Raw genomic sequence first — 16,717 nt, 5'->3', positions numbered from 1 at the left:
TGATTAGACATTTCATCAGCCTTTAAGAACAGTCTGAAATATATCCATTTACCGCAAGACTCATCTTCCCTACTAGAGACTGTTTATGTATCCACATTACCAGTCCTCAACCTTTTTCCCAGAATGGTGTGAGCTGGAGAGTCCAACAGGCATTACGGAATCCTCATTCAACACTGGTTTGGGTTTACCTTGGCCCACCAGCTGCCTCCCATACTCCTCCAGTTCAGGGGCACGAAAGTAAACTGGTAGTATTTGTCCTAATAAAGGGACAAACACCTAACAATGCCCATCACTATGTCTTGTTTTCAGAAGGTTCTCTCCATAGCAGACAGATCAATTTACAAGGAAGCAATCCTTCCACAGTTGGACAAAAATGAACAAATCTCAGAGGAATCCTCTGTGACACGTCACATGCTGACATGCATGGAATTCAATTTGTGCAACAAACAAAACAAAAACATGATTATCTGATCGCAAGACGTAGTTTTTATTTACCTTAACAGCTCAGAGGACTGACAGTTACTCATGTTCAGTTTCAGGATGTTGATAATTACAATCTAGGGTGATGAACAGGGATTAAAAACGAGTTTCTCAACGGTTTCTTGGCAGCAAAGCCAAACTGTCTAAAATGACAGCTATGCAATTGGGCTACATAGCAAGAACCTGCAGACACACGCTGTGCGCCGATCCCATTTAATCTGGTTCTAAACCCACTGAAAGCTGCAACTGTATCTGATTACAGTAGACTTCAGACAGACGATGTGAAATCATGGAGGATCGGCTTGTAGTTCTCAACTTAAGCCTTTTCCTCCTTAAAGCAACAGGCCTAAATCTTCTGCACATCATGATTTACTGCTTTGTTCTGCAGGGTCAGTTAAAAAAGTTGCCCGAGCTGCTCAACCTGTACCTCTTTTGACCTTCCAAGTAAAGAACTAAAACTGTCGAAGCAAGAAAAATCTTTCTTTTTTTCCATGCCTCAGCAGCCATGATAGTGCTGATATATGATAGTTCCCTAATCCAATGCCATGAACATTTACTTTCAGCCGTTTAAAAGAAAAGAAACGCAGGAATATGATCTTACACTGATAATGTCACCAATATCTATCTTTAAATGTAAAGATATTTGTAAAAATAAACACACTTTCTAAGGGGAAAGATATTTTTTGAATCATGATTACTTGGAGGATCTACCATACATAACAATGGATATACACAATTCATTTTACTTTTAAAAGCTGAACCCGTCCCTTAAACCAGTGCACTATGGGGCTCTGTGCTTCTTGAAAAAGAAGCATCGCCTTTGTTTGTTAGAAAGTTCCCAAGCACAGTTACAGGAAACAGATTTTCTTCAGAGTGCAGCGTTTACCTGGTAGCGTGTCGGTTCAAGGCCGGATCACGTTTATACCCCAAACAAACTGCTGTAGGGTTCATTTACAACCACTGACACCATTTCCAACCAACAGTCTCGGTTTGCATGCATTGATCCGCCCCCTTGTGAGTTTGGTGTGTTTACAAACAAAATACACTAATAGAGAGGAAATTACCCAGAGTTCATGTTGAACACCTCAGATGGAAAAATCTCACTTGGCCTCATCTAGCCAACACTCAGTTTCCCTATTCAAGTCCCCCCAGAGGTCAGTACCAACTAACTAACAATCCTTATGACCACTTTATGACCACAAGATGCTACATTTCGAGCATTTCCCAAACTCAGATCTTTTTCCACCGCTTGTACCATCCTCCTCACTGTGTGTCTGGCAGCGTAATGAGCTGAAACATCCCCCAGTCCTGCTTTAGTCATCCTTTCTGAACCTGTAAGGACCAACCTATACGTGTCTAAACAGAATGGCATGCTGTTTTGATGATCTTGTTTTGAAGAGCAGCCAGGAGCTCACGGTTTGCTATAAAAACCCTACTTAAAAGTGTAGCATGAATACTACATGCTATTAAGTGGGAGCTTAAAGTCGTAGGGAAATCATATTTAAATGTCATACCATTCTGGCTTAAACATGTATATAAATGTTCTCTTTATCAGACTATATTGTCCCAAAAGTTAGAAAATTTCAATTAAAAAAAAATCCTGTCCTAAAATCTGTGGGGGGTTTTTTCGTTATCTTAAGCAGGCCAGTTAGTTATACGTCAGCTTGTACACCTAAATTCGGCCAATCATATATCAACCGTCATCTTTCAATCAATTTTTTTCAGTCATAGCATCTTGATTCATATGTCGCAGCTAATATACGCAATGGTTGAAATAAGAATAATTTCCTTTCCCATTGAGTTCCGTCCCAGTGTTCACAGGGATGGACGTCTGTGTCTTCAGCAGGCGTAGAGCTAACAGAACTGGCAGCGTTGCGAGGCAAGGACTCAAACATGTACGGCTGTAAGCCTTCTACACCAAACCAAGCTTCTGCTTTCCTGGCGTCCTCTTCCACAACATCTTCGTCCCCGCTTTCCTCCTCTAAATAAAATATGTTTGACGGAGGAGACTCATCCACGACTTCTGACACAAAACTCTCCTCCTCTTGCATGTTTCCGCTGTCCATAGCGTTCCTTGACAGTGTTGTTGCCAAGTCACCACTTTATTGCTACTTGGTCCCAATGTAAATTCCCATTGGGAACCTACTAGCACTAAGTTGCTAAATGTTTAGCAAGATCCTTCCGAGACAACTGCCACAATCAAACTTGCTTAAGAACCTTCCTCCACTACAATCCAGCCCTCTTGATAAACCACCAATCACACTCACTTTATTCACTGGTGTAAAGTCAGGCACCACTCAGGAGAATTCGGAAATTCAACGGTTGGAACGACTACGACTTTAAAATTTATTTATTTTACACATCTTCACCTGAAAAGATAATGACAATGATCATTTCAAGTCAGGTTTTAACTTTGAAACTTTTCCCTTAATGGTGTTCTGTTACTCCCACTAAAAACAAACATAATTTTCGACTTTACAGGAAAAGATAAAAAAAATAAGCAAGACAGCGATAAGGCAGGTTGACTGACCCCAGAGCCAAGGCTGCTACAGGATAAAACAGGTACGCAGGCCTGGGTACAGTGTACACTGTGCTGAAAGTGACAGTGTGTACACAAGACAGGAGGAGGAAGACGGCTACATTCCGTTATAAATCCTATCCGCTGTGCTTACGCCGTGACGCACCTTTTTGTTTCCCTTCTCAGCAGCTGCAGGACTCATCATAATACATAATAAAACACAAAGGAGATGAGTTGCTTTGTTAAGAGACGGTGACATAAGATACATGTGCAAACAGATACATACAGACAAGTGTAACAGAATGACGTGTAAGTTAGTGCAAAGCCCACATCCAAAGGGTTGTTGTGAAAACAAATTTTTTACCGGTTCCTCTAATGAGAGTTGAGTTAAGCTCAGATTGTTACCAATGTTTTTCTCAGAAGTTTTAACTTGGAAAACACTTAGGGCAGTCTAGAAACACATCGTTTCAACCATCTGCAGAGCAGGTAGGCTTCCTAACATACCTTTGGAGTTAAACACCTCTTTGAGCTGCAGAAGCACGTCTGCAAACTTGCGTACGTCGCTGACAAGCTGCATGATGTAGTGCGGGTCCGAAGGGGCCGCGTCTTGGTTGTCAGAGCTGACCGAGTTGGTCTTGGTTAACCTGGAGGAGCTGCCGCCCGAACCCAAGCTGGAGCTAGAGAGGCGAGAGATGCCTAGAGAGAGTTTACTTCCACCGACACCCCCGCTGCCACCACCCGATCCGGCTCCACCACCGGAGCTCTGGCGCAGCATGGCTGCTAGCATTCCTTCAGGGGTCCCCTGGCCCGGGGGCCTAAATCCTGGTTTCTCTTTAATTCAGCTCCGTATTCAGACCAGCCGCTGCCGTCCAACAGGGATGGAGAACGCTGTTACAAAGAGAGACAAATGTTAGTCTGACCCCAAACACAATATCACATATCATATCATACTACACTCTTCTTCATGCCTTCTTTTGCTTTTTCAATAAAATGAATATGTTACACCATTTGATTGGCTTATTCTGATTGTTTACTTTCCATACAACCTTTGAAATCCACAATAAGTAGGATCATAAAGTAGGAGCGATGCCTTATCGCAGCTTTTAACAATAGATAGCCATAAAATATACAGATCTTAAAAATAAACTGAGTCCAAAGTAAGCCGATTGTGTGACTAAGATCATTATTTTTACAGTTCAAACCATTTTCTTTAAACCTTTGCTACTTGTTTGCATGTATACATGATATATTACTTAATAGTCAATAAGAGTGCTTAATATTTAAAATACTTTGGCGTAATATTGATCAAGATGGCAAACAATTACTACAAAATGCTGCTAAGTCAAACTGATCTCTATTATACAATTCAATTATACTTTAATTTTAAAATATTGCTTTAAAATGTGATAAAAAGCTGGCTAATTATATTGTAATATTCAAAACATATCATTACTGGTACTTATAAGGTAATGACAACATCCATAAAGGTATTATAATACAACATACGTGCTACAAATTACACTTACATTGATCTAAGATATACTTTTACAAGTTAGGTTTAGATATAAGGTATAAATGTTAAACTTCTTTATTTAAATTAAGCTTTAAGGTTACAGTTCTCAGGGAAATCAGTGCGCACGGTTCTGAACGTAAACACTGCGTGCCCCTTTAATAAAAAAAAGCGTAGATTTCTTCTATTTTTAACACATTTCCTTGCAAAAAGTATTTCAAATTTAGTTTCTAATTTATCGGACAGCTCAATAAGTCGTACAGGCTCTTTGTGGGTCGAAAACAAATCGACATAGGGGCACATTTGTACTTAAAAAGTCGCAACAACGTCAGTTAAAAGTAAAGTATTTGCGCATTATCCATGTTTTTGCGTACGCCGCTAAAGCTAGTTTTCTTCGAAAAAACACCGGAGTTTATTTAGTTAATGAAAAGCAAACAAATTAATATTGAAATATGACTTATAAAAAAGAAAACATATGTTATTTTAGAGAGTAATAGCTTCCACCTAACCGAATGAAACCGTTTTACGCTAATTAAAGTCAAACGTAAACTCACACAGCCTTTGTAGGATCCTTAAACATTACAGGAGCGAAACGCCGTAAAATCCAATGTCCAGAACGGAAAAAATATATAAAAATACAAATTAATCCACGCGCGACACTGTGGTATCCTCTGTAACAGTGGGATAGTGTAGCTCTTATCCCCTCCGTGGGACTCCGCTATATCTCCATGCGATCCACTCTACGACTGCTGAGCGTGGAGGTATGCACGCGCCGTTGAGTTTCCCTACGGAGTCCTCAGTGGGCAACAGGTGCTCATTCACAGGGGGAAGTCGGAAAAAATAAAAGCTTCTGCATCCGCTTTGGCCTTTCAAAATAAATTCCAGGAGCGGTAATTAGAAACGAGAAATTTTAAAACATTTAAGAATAATGCGCTAAATAAAATTATAATAAGAACAAGAAAACTATGTCACACTATACAATTAAAGAAAAATAATAAAATAACTTGTTTAAACAGTGAGTTCAATGATACAGTCAGATAAATGTAATTTCCACATATACAATCAGCCATAGATTATTATTTAATAAAAGAAAACAAACTACGAGTCTTTATTAATCAATCAAATCAAATTAATTCATCAGTTCTAATTTGTATGTGCATAAAAGCTTTATAAAATAAAAATAAATAAAAGCACAAACTAATTTTCGGGGGGTGGGGGGTCCAGATTATTTTGGTGGAAAACGGAAAATAGATTTTAATTAACTTTTCTTTGGTCGAAATTAAAGTCCGGGAGAAAAGTTACTTAACTTTACTAAACCAAAGCTGTAGGAATCTGCAACTAGCTGATTGATTGCGTATTTTTTATTTTTATTTTATATAAGTGCCTCATCAATAAACATGACAAAATGAAACTTTCAACAAAGTAAAACAATTATAATGAGTATCTCTGTAACTACAACGTTTTAACTATACACATCTATGGTAGCCTTTTAGGACAAATTTTATTTTGAGGAAAAAGGATGTGCTTTTCACTCCTTTTTTGCTGTTATAATGCAACAATAAACCTAAACATTTGTTTTACCTTAGTAAAATTCGGTTGACTCAAATTGAAGGCGTTTTTGATAAAACCCATATAATTTAGTTGAACTTTGCTTCTCTTTTCGTTAACTATGAGTTATTTCTCATCCAGTAATTTCTATTTTCTGTCTTAATAAGGTTGGCAAACAACAGTTCACATGTTTTTAAACAGTTGGCAGTTTGGACGTAGGAGCTGTGGGCAAATAGAGCTCGTTGGCGACATCTGCTGGAAAGTTTGATGTATGGCAGTGGAAAAAACGTCACCTAGACAGATTTATTTTGTCATTTTTTGAACACAAAATGACAAAATAAGAACAGCTCCCTATACAATTTAATTTTTTTAAAGTGCAGCCTTGAAAACAGTAGAAAATACGTAGAAACAGTAATATAAACATCTGACCGTATATTTACAGTTCTAACATTTCAGTTTTTTCTTTTGTTATTTTTTTTTGTCGAATCCACAACCTACGGTTCACCCGATAAAGACAAAGATAAACATGTGGATGAGGTATTTTCACAAAATGTGTACATCTTCTCTACATTTTTTGCTTTTTTTTTTTTTTTTTTTTTTTTTTCTCATTTTTTTTTTTTTTTTTTTGTTTTTTGTTTTTTTTTTTTATGTTTTTGGGCTGAAAATACAAATTTTTTCCTGTTCTTTCACAGGTAAGGGTTTCAGAATGAATATAGCTGTATTTCTTTTTAAATGCTTAGATCTATTGTAATATGTTGAGAACAAATCAAAACACACAAGCTCATTTTTAAGCTTCTGAAAGCCATTTTCCTCTCTATATACAAAAAGATTTATCTGAAGCATTAAGTGAAAGGAAAGGAAGAACCATGGCCTTTTAAATAAAAGCATTTGAAGGTTTATGTACCCTAGTAAAAACAGAATCAAAAGGGAACTCTTTGTTTTATCTCGCTAAGAGTGACTAAAACCTGTTTTCAGACTGCATTAAATTGTATTTTTGTCTTTTTTTTTTTTGCACTTTACCTTTCTGTTCTGTGAGTTTTGAGTTATATTTATGAAAGAAACTTAAACATCTGCTTCCTTAAGGAATTTCAACATCTAGCTAAGTCTAGCCCCATAAATTGCCGCCTCCGTCTGTATCTTCTTCACAACCCATTGCTTCCACTTACATCTTACAGATAGTCCTTAACCTTCCCTTCTCGTTGTCAAATCCACAAATTCCTCCAATGTTGCCTCTCTGCTTCCTATGCAGGTGGCCAACAGAGGTGAGACCTATCACTCTATCATTGTCAATAAGTCAATAAGTTTTAACAGTAAAGTAAAAGCAACTAAGTAATTACAGTAACTCAGGTAATGCATTTTATTTATAGTACTTAATATAAGTTGGTGCATTGATCAAAGCAGTTAAATGAAGTAAGAAAAATAAAGTTGTTTTAGGATATAATGTATGTGAATTAAACTGATTTAAAGTCAGAATGGTAAAATGAGTAAGTGAGTCAAGTAAAGTAAGTTCATTATATCAAGTTTAGTAGTTAAATTTAGGTTAGTATCCAGAATAATACTGGTAACATGAAGAAAGTTAGGAGACTAAATTAGATAAGATAAGACAATAAAAAAAGGAAAGTATGTTAAATTTTAATAAATTAAGTACAATTATTGTACTGTTAAAGATAAAGGGAGTATATCCTAAGTTCAGAATGTTTAGGAAGTACACTGAGTAATTATAGTAAAGTAAGTAAAATAAGTCAATTAATAAATTTATACAAATAAGTCAATTAATAACATTAATTTTAAGTTAATTATATAGGACCCTGGGAATATTCAGACTGGATGGATGGATGGATGGATGGATGGATGGATGGATGGGTGGATGGATGGATGGATGGATGGATGGATGGATGGATGGATGGATGGATGGAACTAGGTAAAGTAAGTTAGAAAGGACATTCAGAAAAAAGTACATTAAGCAAAGGAGGTAAACTACAGTTAGTGAGTTAAGATAAGCAACTACCAGTTTTAGTCTGTGAGGTAGACACCCTGTCTACTTTTAGAGGTAGGCTTAAAACTTTCCTTTTTTTTTATAAAGCTTATAGTTAGAGTGGCTCAGGTTATCCTGAGTTATCTCTATAGTTATGCTGCTATAGGCTTAGACTGCTGGAGGACATAGGGACCCCCATTTCATCATTCTGCTTCATTCTATTTTCCCACTCTGCAGAATCTGTTAGTTCAATCTCTAACATCATATCCTCTCTGCTTTTTCTCATAGTAGCTTCACCTCATCTGTTCCTGTTTGGCTGTGACTCCATCCTGGAGAGCTCGTCTGCCTGGCTGTGTGTTTCCTGGACCAAGCCGTCTTTTACAGCTGCTTTCTGTATCTCTGCTTCTGTGTCCTTGAACCCCAGTCGGCCTCAGCAGATGGCCGCTCACACTGAGCCTGGTTCTGCTGGAGGTTTCCTCCTGTTAAAAGGGAGTTTTTCCTCTCAACTGTCGCTACATGCATGCTTAGTGTGAGGGATTGCCTTTGAGTCAATGAGTCGATGCAATCAACTGGTTTTCCTTAGATAGAAAACTTTGAATCAATTTGACTGTATGATCTGGTGAACTGTAAAGTGCCTTGAGATGACATGTGTTGTGAATTGGCGCTATAGAAATAAACTGAATTGAATTGAATTTAGTGGATATGAAATAAGCAAAAATAATTAAAGCATGATTTTATCAATAAAATATGTGAACTAAATTAAGACTTGCAATTTATTTGAGTAAATTCTATAAGTTAAGTCAGACAAAATAGATACATTTAAACACACACTCGGTTCATGAAGTAATCACCTTATATAGAATAATTATATGTAGAATGATGCTTATAAGCCGTAATTTCTGTTAATTACGGTAATGTTACTCATTAAACTGTAAGCTTTATCAATATAATATTTAACACCAGCTTAATGGTTGTTATTATCAAAACATAGTCTTACTATGAAGGCATAAGATTAGATGGGCCTATTATAAAGTAACTTAACGGAAGTAAAGTCAATTAAATTAAATTAAGCAAAAAAATAAAAGAGGACACTAAAAAGTTTTGTCCATTGTGTCTTTTAATTCGAAGATGTTTGAATCCGGCGTTTTTTCTCTTTAAATCAACAACAATTAGAACAGCGTGAAGTTGTAATACTGAAGCAATAAACCTAAAAGCCCCGCCGGTGTCAGAAAATATTTTTCCGCCGCTTTTATTGTGAAAGTCAACCAGGTGACTTCCTGTTCTCGGTCTTCCTTATGTGTGCTTTGAGCGCCGCCGCCGCCACTCACTCCCCTCGCTGCCGATGTTGCCGCTCTCCCAGTGACTTTTCTCTGTTAGTGATGCGGAGCTTGTAGCAGCCTGTTTCAGTTTGAACCGGTACCTGCTGTAGACCTGCAGTAAACATGTCTTCACTAAGCAGTCCGGCCTCAGGAATTCAGGGGCTTCTTCTCAAACTTCACGAATTACTTTCAGACGAAGACACCCGCTCTGCAGCGCTGAAATGTCACGATATAATCGGGGATTTGGGACAGGAGTGCATGCTAACGTCCACCGAGAATGAACTGGGTAAGGGTAACGGCGGCGCCGAACTGCATTCAGAAACTTGTTGGTTGAACTCCAACGTGCCTAAGCTTTTGACAGCGATGGTCATAAAAGATAAATATGGCGCCCTGTTAACAAACAAGGGATGGCTGTCAGTTCGGCGTACAGAAAATATTTCTATAAGCCTACCATGTTGCTTTAGAGCAAAACAAAGAGTCAAAGGAGTTCAAACAATGCAAAGCACCTCTTCTAGTCGTTTTTAATTTTTAACCAAAAAAGCTCATTAAGTAAATTAATTGGTTATAACTTACAATCACTTTTATAGCTCAAATTAAACAGCTTGCATGCTGTTAAGAGAAGCACTGAAACCTTCATTAACCTTCCTGATCTAATAAAGCTTTACAGGCATCTCTGCTGTTCTCCAAAGACTATGGGCTGCTCTGCTTCCTCAGGAAGTCCCTGGCATTGGATGAGGTGAGCATTTTGCACTAATCTCACATTAAACAATCACAAAGAGAATCTAAAATGTTTGTTCCAAACTCTTCCTGTTTGGCTGCGACACCATCCTGGAGAGAAATATCAGCTGTGCTGCTGCCATCAACACCTTTGTTTATAGATCTTGGAGATCATCCTGTTTTTTTCAATGTAGTCCTGTTTCTCTGACTGACTGGCTGGATGTGCTCTCTTCATCCTCTGACATTGGAGCTTGTCTGCCAGGCTGTGTGTTTCCCAGACCGGGCCGTGTTTTTGAATACCTGCTTCTGTCTCCTTGAACCCCAGTCGGCCTCAGCAGATGGCCGCTCACACTAAGCCTGGTTCTGCTGGAGGTTTCTTCCTGTTAAAAGGGAGTTTTTCCTCTCCACTGTCGCTACATGCATGCTTAGTGTGAGGGATTGCATTTGAGTCAATGAGTCGATGCAATCAACTGGTTTTCCTTAGATAGAAAACCTTGAATCAATTTGACTGGATGATCGGGTGAACTGTAAAGTGCCTTGAGATGACATGTGTTGTGAATTGGCGCTATAGAAATAAACTGAATTAATTAATTAGTTTAATCAATTTGATTAAAACTGGTCTTGTTTTTCCAGTTGCGGGACACCAGGGTTGAAATTCTACAGTTTTTAGAGAAATTTATGGACAAGGTGTCACCGAGAGTCAAAGGATGGGAGAAAACCTACGCCACGGACATAAGAGTAAGATTTGCCAAAGAGGATATTAGTTGGATGTTTTTTAATGTCACAACGACTTACAGATTCATTATTTTCTTCCCTTATGACGTAGAACATGTGCATCACTGCATACTCGAAGGATAAAGTTGCCAAATGCAGGACCCCGGTGTTGGAGCTGCTAATAAAGGTTGTTTTCTTTTTGTCCCACATTTGAAAGTATTGACTGATTAAACCTGGCTTAACTATTAGTTTTCACCTTTTCAACCACATAAAATAACTTTAAGAAGTATTTCCCCTCCTAAAGATTTCTTTTTTCTCACACTCGACTGTTTTAGGTAATCAGACACACTTAGATAACAAAGTTAACCCAAGCCAACCTATCTCTTTGTAAAATATATTTTCCCTCCTTATTTTATAGGTAGTTCATACATGGTGTTAAAGGAATAGTACACCCAAAACATGATAAGCCTTCATTTTCTACTCACCCCCATGCTGAACAACACTCTGGAGTACTTTTTTGATATCTCAAAAGCATCTGGAGATCTGGGAGGCTTCTTGCTGTCTGCTGACATTCAAATAATGGAGGTGTCTGGTGCCCGAGACAGAAAGGTCCATAAAAGTCCACAAAAAACGTGTCAATATTCCTCCATACTGCTCGTCCAATGTATTCCAAGTGTCCTGAGTGGGTAGCGTCCATAATTTACTCGAAACGAAGTCATTTAGAATGTTTTTAGAGCATAAACAGTAGTGTATAGGATTTACTGAATGCGCGCACCTGCGCGATCACGACGCTACGGAAGCCGGCAGACCAAACCAGCGCATTCAGCTCGGCAAAGAACTCATGCTCTTCCTCAACACTGAAGTCCTCAAACATTTTTCTTTTGTTGTTTCTTTCTTTGCACAGGTAAACAGCACATTTCTTCTTCTACGCTTGCATTATCGGCAGAGCAGACGCTGAATGCGCACTTTCATCTGGTTTGGTCTGCCGGCTTCCGTAGCGTCGTGATCGCGCATGTGCGCGGTTTCAGGCAAAACCTATACACTACTGTTTATGCTCTAAAAACATTCTAAATGACTTCGTTTCGAGTAAATTCTGGATGCTACCCACTCAGGACACTTGGAATACATTGGACGAGCAGTATGGAGGAATATTGACACGTTTTTTGTGGACTTTTATGGACCTTTCTGTCTCGGGCGCCATAGACCTCCATTATTTGAATGTCAGCAGACAGCAAGAAGCCTCCCAGATCTCCAGATGCATTTGAGATATCAAAAAAGTACTCCAGAGTGTTGTTCAGCATGGGGGTGAGTAGAAAATGAAGGCTAATCATGTTTTGGGTGTACTATTCCTTTAAGTCAGGTGCCCGACTGCACAACAGCACCAATATAATGTTTCTACTTAAGTGTTCCACATAAAACAACAATAGCTTTGTATCGTTGAGTTCCAGCCGATAAGACAATAGAGAAGTTTCTATTATAAAAAGTGAATCAGATCTAAATGTATTTTTTTATATCTATTATTTATGTAACATATACAAAACCAACAATTGTTAAGCATTATTCTTCAATAGTTCACTGTGCTGTAACATTGAATGGTTTTCTTTGTTATAACAGCAACCTCACTCAGCTCTAGGCACACCATCAACTGATCCGCCAGTGGGGTCTTATTGTCAAAATCTGAACAAGTACTGCTTCATTAAATTTAAGTGGTTCATCAAGTTATTTAAAACCCAAATATCGCAAAAATGTCAGCCTACAGGCAGGGTTACTGTTTTCTGACTGACCTTTAGAATATATTTAATCAACATAAATGGCACCCTGCTGTCAACATGAAGTAGGCGAAAACATCTGGTTGAAAGTAAACAGAGTAAGAGCTCCAATGAACAACTATGGAAAACCTGGAACCTTCCAAGAAGTGTCCAGCATTCAAAACACATAAAGCACTGCCAGCCTAGGTTAAAGGTATCAAGGGCGATCATTTATTTCCGGGTAGACCATCTAAACAAGTGGTCATCCTAATTGTCAATCGTTCTGGTGATATGTTTGCCGTCCTACGTGTAGGCTGTCCTACGTGCTCGCACTTTCAGGCATATATCTGTGGTGAGCTGCGGTTTCAGACAGTCTTTGAAGCTCACCTTTCTCACCACGGTTCTTTAAAAATTGCCGAGGTTTGTAAGAAGGGAAAGTTTATGCAAAGTGTCTGAGATGAAAAAAAAGGCCTCAGACGAGGCAGACATATCCTGGAGTGTGCAGAGCGCTCTCCTTGCAAAGCATTATGGGATTTGCTGTCACAGGGGCCCGATGTTGCTACCCAACAGCGGCGACTAATAACAAAGATGGTGCAGGCACCGAGCAGTAGAGGAGGAGTTATGTAACCAACGGGGAGCAATCTGTCCAAACAGTCAGTTAACTGAGTTCACTATAAAGTCCACTATATAGTCCCGCTCTATATAGTCATTGAGGGATTTAGGAGTTAGGGCAGACATTCAGACACAGTAAGCTTGTATGAGCTTTGAGAACCGCAGCTTTTAAACAGAGCATGCACGAGTAGAAAAGGGCTCCTCCATGCTCTCGCAGGTGTTTTTTTTTAAGTGAAGAGGACGGAAATAAAAAATAAAAAAAATTTGATAATCCTCCACTATAACTTTAAGGTCAGAGTTCAAGATGGAACAACAACAAAGAAACTGGGCTTAATTTAATCTGTTATGACAGCCTCTGCTGAGCAAACTTTCTGATTATCTTCAAAACATTAGGAAAAATATTCAATGAACTAACAGGACAGATGCTGTCCTTTAGGGAAGATGTGCTTCCCTCTATCTATGGCCTAAAACTAACAGAAACCTGGTCAACTTTGGTTGAGGCAATAGGTGCCCTTATTGATGGATCTACCGTATTTTCTGGACTATAGAGCGCACCTCACTATAAACCAGTTTTTTGAAAACATGGAGCTTCATCAGCTCTTGATTTCAGGTCTGCAGGAGTTGAGGCCAGTCTCTTAATTGGTTCAGCAGCTTTAATAAAGCAAATGGGTAAATTCGGGACAATTGTTCTCTATCGTGCCAACTGCCAGCATGTTCTTATGTTAAATGAAAATTAGCCCCTGATTCTTTCATTTCAAACTTTGACTCCCCCCTCTGGAGGTTAGGAAAATCCACAGAGAAGCCGCACCTTCTTATAAGCCGCATGTTTCAAAAAAGTTGCAGAAATGAAAAGTTGACAAAATGTCTTCCGCAGGGATGTAAAAGACATTGCTTCAAGGCTGAGGTTTTTTACTTGCATTTGAACAAAGTAAAAAAAATAAGCCGATTAAATATTCCCATAGTCCCAGGTTGTTGTTTTTTTTTTTCCGTAACTAAATCCTTTGATAAAACATATTTATTTTTTATTTACTGAATTTGATCTAATCTAAAACATCTAAGTGTGAAAATTATCCCCTTTATGCAGCACTGTAACCCCAAAACTTCTCTAACCTCTCCTCAGGTTCTTCAAACAACCAAGGCCTCCAGTGTGGCTGCGGAGTTTAAAATTGGCGACATTTTTAACAGATTTTATGGCGAGCTCTGGCAGAAGAGCAAGTTACCCGACTCGGGTGAGTATTCCTTTTTTTTTCTTGCTTTAAATCTGCTTCAAAAACACGTCTGTAATGCTGTCTTTTTTTCTTTTTCTTTCCTCAGTCCTTGGCAAAATCTACGAGTTGTTAGGCGTCTTGGCGGAGGTTCATCCCAGCGAAATGGTCAACAACTCTGACAAGCTATACAAGGCCTATCTTGGGGAGCTGAAAGAGCAGGTCTGGTTTTAGCGATTACATTTGTCTGCCTTTAATTTAGCGCCGAAACCACAAAAAAAAAAGATAAGGAGTGTGTGAGCCTGATTGCTGTAATCTTGACTGTCCACCAGTCTAATGCTCAGACATACTCACTAAAATAAGGCTTAAATGAAAGCTGCTATCTGCTGTTAGCTCGCTACGCTACTGTCCTGATTTAGTCTTTGTTTTTCCTCCTTCAGATGACGTCCTCAACAAAAGAACCAAGGCTTTTTGTTGTGGCCGGATGTCTGCGAGGCGTAACTGCCCTGATGGTTAACTTCACTAAAACCATGGAAGAAGGTGGGTGATAATATATCATATGTAGTTGTGTTGTGTCTGATTACTTCCTGATAATAAAAGGCTCCAAACTGCTTCTGCTCTCACCTGCAGACCCAGCGACATCCAAAGAGATCTTTCAGTATGCCCTAAAGGCCATCACTCCCCAGGTGAATGGACTGGATTAATACACGTTATCTGTTTGTTACACTGTTTGACCTTTTTCCCATTTGGAGATGTCAGTGTCATTTAATGACATTCTTCTAGGCTGACCAACACTGATCAGGGTCAGATGGATAGATTTCAGTAGTAAGGGGAAACTAGAGGTGAGAGTTCTGTGCAGCCAACTTAGCAAATTTAGCACTACATTCGGAGACTTTTAAAACCCTTTTAGCAGCTTTTATTTTCGGTACAAATTTTGTGACTTTTTTCTGTTTTTAGTAGTGTTGCGCCGATGCCATTTTTTGGCCCCGATACCTGGCTGTGCAGTACTTTTACAAAGCATGATGTACAGTTAAAAATCATTGTTTTTTTTTTGTTTTTTTTTGCAGATGGAGATGAATCGTTATGCCGTCACATTTGGTGAGTCTCTCCTATTTGGTTTAAAAGTGAAACAGTAACTAAAACTGACTCAGCGTTATTAAGTAGTAGCAGAATATCTGTGAGCGTGTTTCTTCGACAGCCGGGCTCCGCTTGTTTGCCAGACATGCGTCCCAGTTCAGCAGCTGCCTGTTGGACCACTACAGGCCCATGTTCGAGACCATGTGTAAGCTCTGCGGACACATCAACGCCGAAATGAAGAAGACGAGCTACAGCGCTCTGGAAGCTTTTCTCAAGCAGGTCCTGAAAAACAAAAACGAGCTGGATCCCCGTATTATTCACCTGCTTCCAACTTGTCTAAACATATTTTCCCTTAGGGTTGTTTTTTTTTTAATTATGTTATTCTATTGCTGAATTTCTCCCAGATTGCCTTATTGGTGGCAGACAACATCGAAGAGCACAAGAGCAAGTTGAAGTTCTTCATGCAGAAGTTCTGTGGCATCATTAAAACCATGGACTCTACACACAAGGAGCTGTCTATTGCCATACGGGGATACGGCTTTTTTGCAGCTGTATGTTAATTAAGACCTCTAATTTTTAATGCCCCTTTTCATTTTTAGTTTACGTTTTACCTGGCAACAGATGTGTATGAGTGTGACTTTGATTGCAGCCGTGCAAGAAGGTGTGCCCTCAAGATGTGGACCTGATGTACACGGAGTTAATTCAGCGCTGTAAGCAGATGTATCTGACCGAGTCTGATGGGGAGGACGACAGCTTCTACCAGCTGCCGAGCTTCCTGGACTCCATAGCGTGCGTCCTTATTCATCTGGACAAGGTGAAGAGAGGACGACGCTTCGCACAGAGAGGGTATGGAGCTGGTATGAACTTCTGCCTTGTGTTTTCAGATTCCCGAGGTGTATACGCCCCTGCTGGAGCGCCTCCTTGTGGTGCAGATCGACAGCTTCCCTCAGTACAGTGAGAGGATGCAGTTTGCCTGCGGCAGGTCCATCCTGAAGGTGTTTGTGGCTGTGGCCTCTAAGGGACCGGTGCTGTGGAGTTTTATCAGCTCTGTGGGTATGTTGAGCCACAAAATATTTGTATCTGGTAGCTGACATCAGAAAACATCAGTGTGATTTGGATTTTAACTGTTAAAATCAAAAAATATTTTTTTTTTTTTACATTTATCAATTAGAACATCTATCTGTCCATCTGTCCTTTGGTCCATTCGTTTTAGCTCGTGGCGATCCTTCAACTCAGCCCGAATGGGTTTTTTGTTTTGCTTATTTCTTGAAGTCCCACTCCTCAGCCTTGATAT

At 39.2% G+C, this 16,717-nt stretch overlaps 2 protein-coding genes across 3 annotated transcripts in view; one reads left to right on the top strand and one right to left on the bottom strand.

The window, feature by feature from the left end:
- Positions 1-5,267, bottom strand: part of LOC107084920 (rho GTPase-activating protein 29-like) — a 42,224-nt gene extending 36,957 nt beyond the window's left edge. For both annotated transcript variants that reach the window (XM_015374984.1, XM_015374985.1), the window contains exons 1-2: positions 5,063-5,267; positions 3,503-3,886 (exon numbers count right to left, since the gene is read on the bottom strand). In XM_015374984.1, the coding sequence (XP_015230470.1) occupies positions 3,503-3,785 (283 nt within the window). In that variant the 5' untranslated portion in view covers positions 3,786-3,886; positions 5,063-5,267. The remainder of the gene's footprint in view (positions 1-3,502; positions 3,887-5,062) is intronic.
- A 4,101-nt stretch (positions 5,268-9,368) lies between these two features.
- Positions 9,369-16,717, top strand: part of prkdc (protein kinase, DNA-activated, catalytic polypeptide) — a 53,958-nt gene continuing 46,609 nt past the window's right edge. Inside the window, exons 1-13 of the mRNA XM_015374983.1 lie at positions 9,369-9,636; positions 10,010-10,086; positions 10,701-10,805; positions 10,894-10,968; positions 14,262-14,370; positions 14,456-14,568; positions 14,787-14,886; positions 14,977-15,032; positions 15,414-15,444; positions 15,545-15,702; positions 15,828-15,974; positions 16,073-16,237; positions 16,308-16,476. Of these exons, the coding sequence (XP_015230469.1) occupies positions 9,474-9,636; positions 10,010-10,086; positions 10,701-10,805; positions 10,894-10,968; positions 14,262-14,370; positions 14,456-14,568; positions 14,787-14,886; positions 14,977-15,032; positions 15,414-15,444; positions 15,545-15,702; positions 15,828-15,974; positions 16,073-16,237; positions 16,308-16,476 (1,468 nt within the window). The 5' untranslated portion in view covers positions 9,369-9,473. The remainder of the gene's footprint in view (positions 9,637-10,009; positions 10,087-10,700; positions 10,806-10,893; positions 10,969-14,261; positions 14,371-14,455; positions 14,569-14,786; positions 14,887-14,976; positions 15,033-15,413; positions 15,445-15,544; positions 15,703-15,827; positions 15,975-16,072; positions 16,238-16,307; positions 16,477-16,717) is intronic.

This window comes from Cyprinodon variegatus, unplaced genomic scaffold, assembly GCF_000732505.1.
Source record: "Cyprinodon variegatus isolate N-32 unplaced genomic scaffold, C_variegatus-1.0 Scaffold111, whole genome shotgun sequence".
NCBI classification, from domain to species: Eukaryota; Metazoa; Chordata; class Actinopteri; order Cyprinodontiformes; family Cyprinodontidae; genus Cyprinodon; species Cyprinodon variegatus.
Note: the sequence above shows the minus strand (reverse complement) of the source record. Positions and strands in the feature narration are given on the sequence as shown.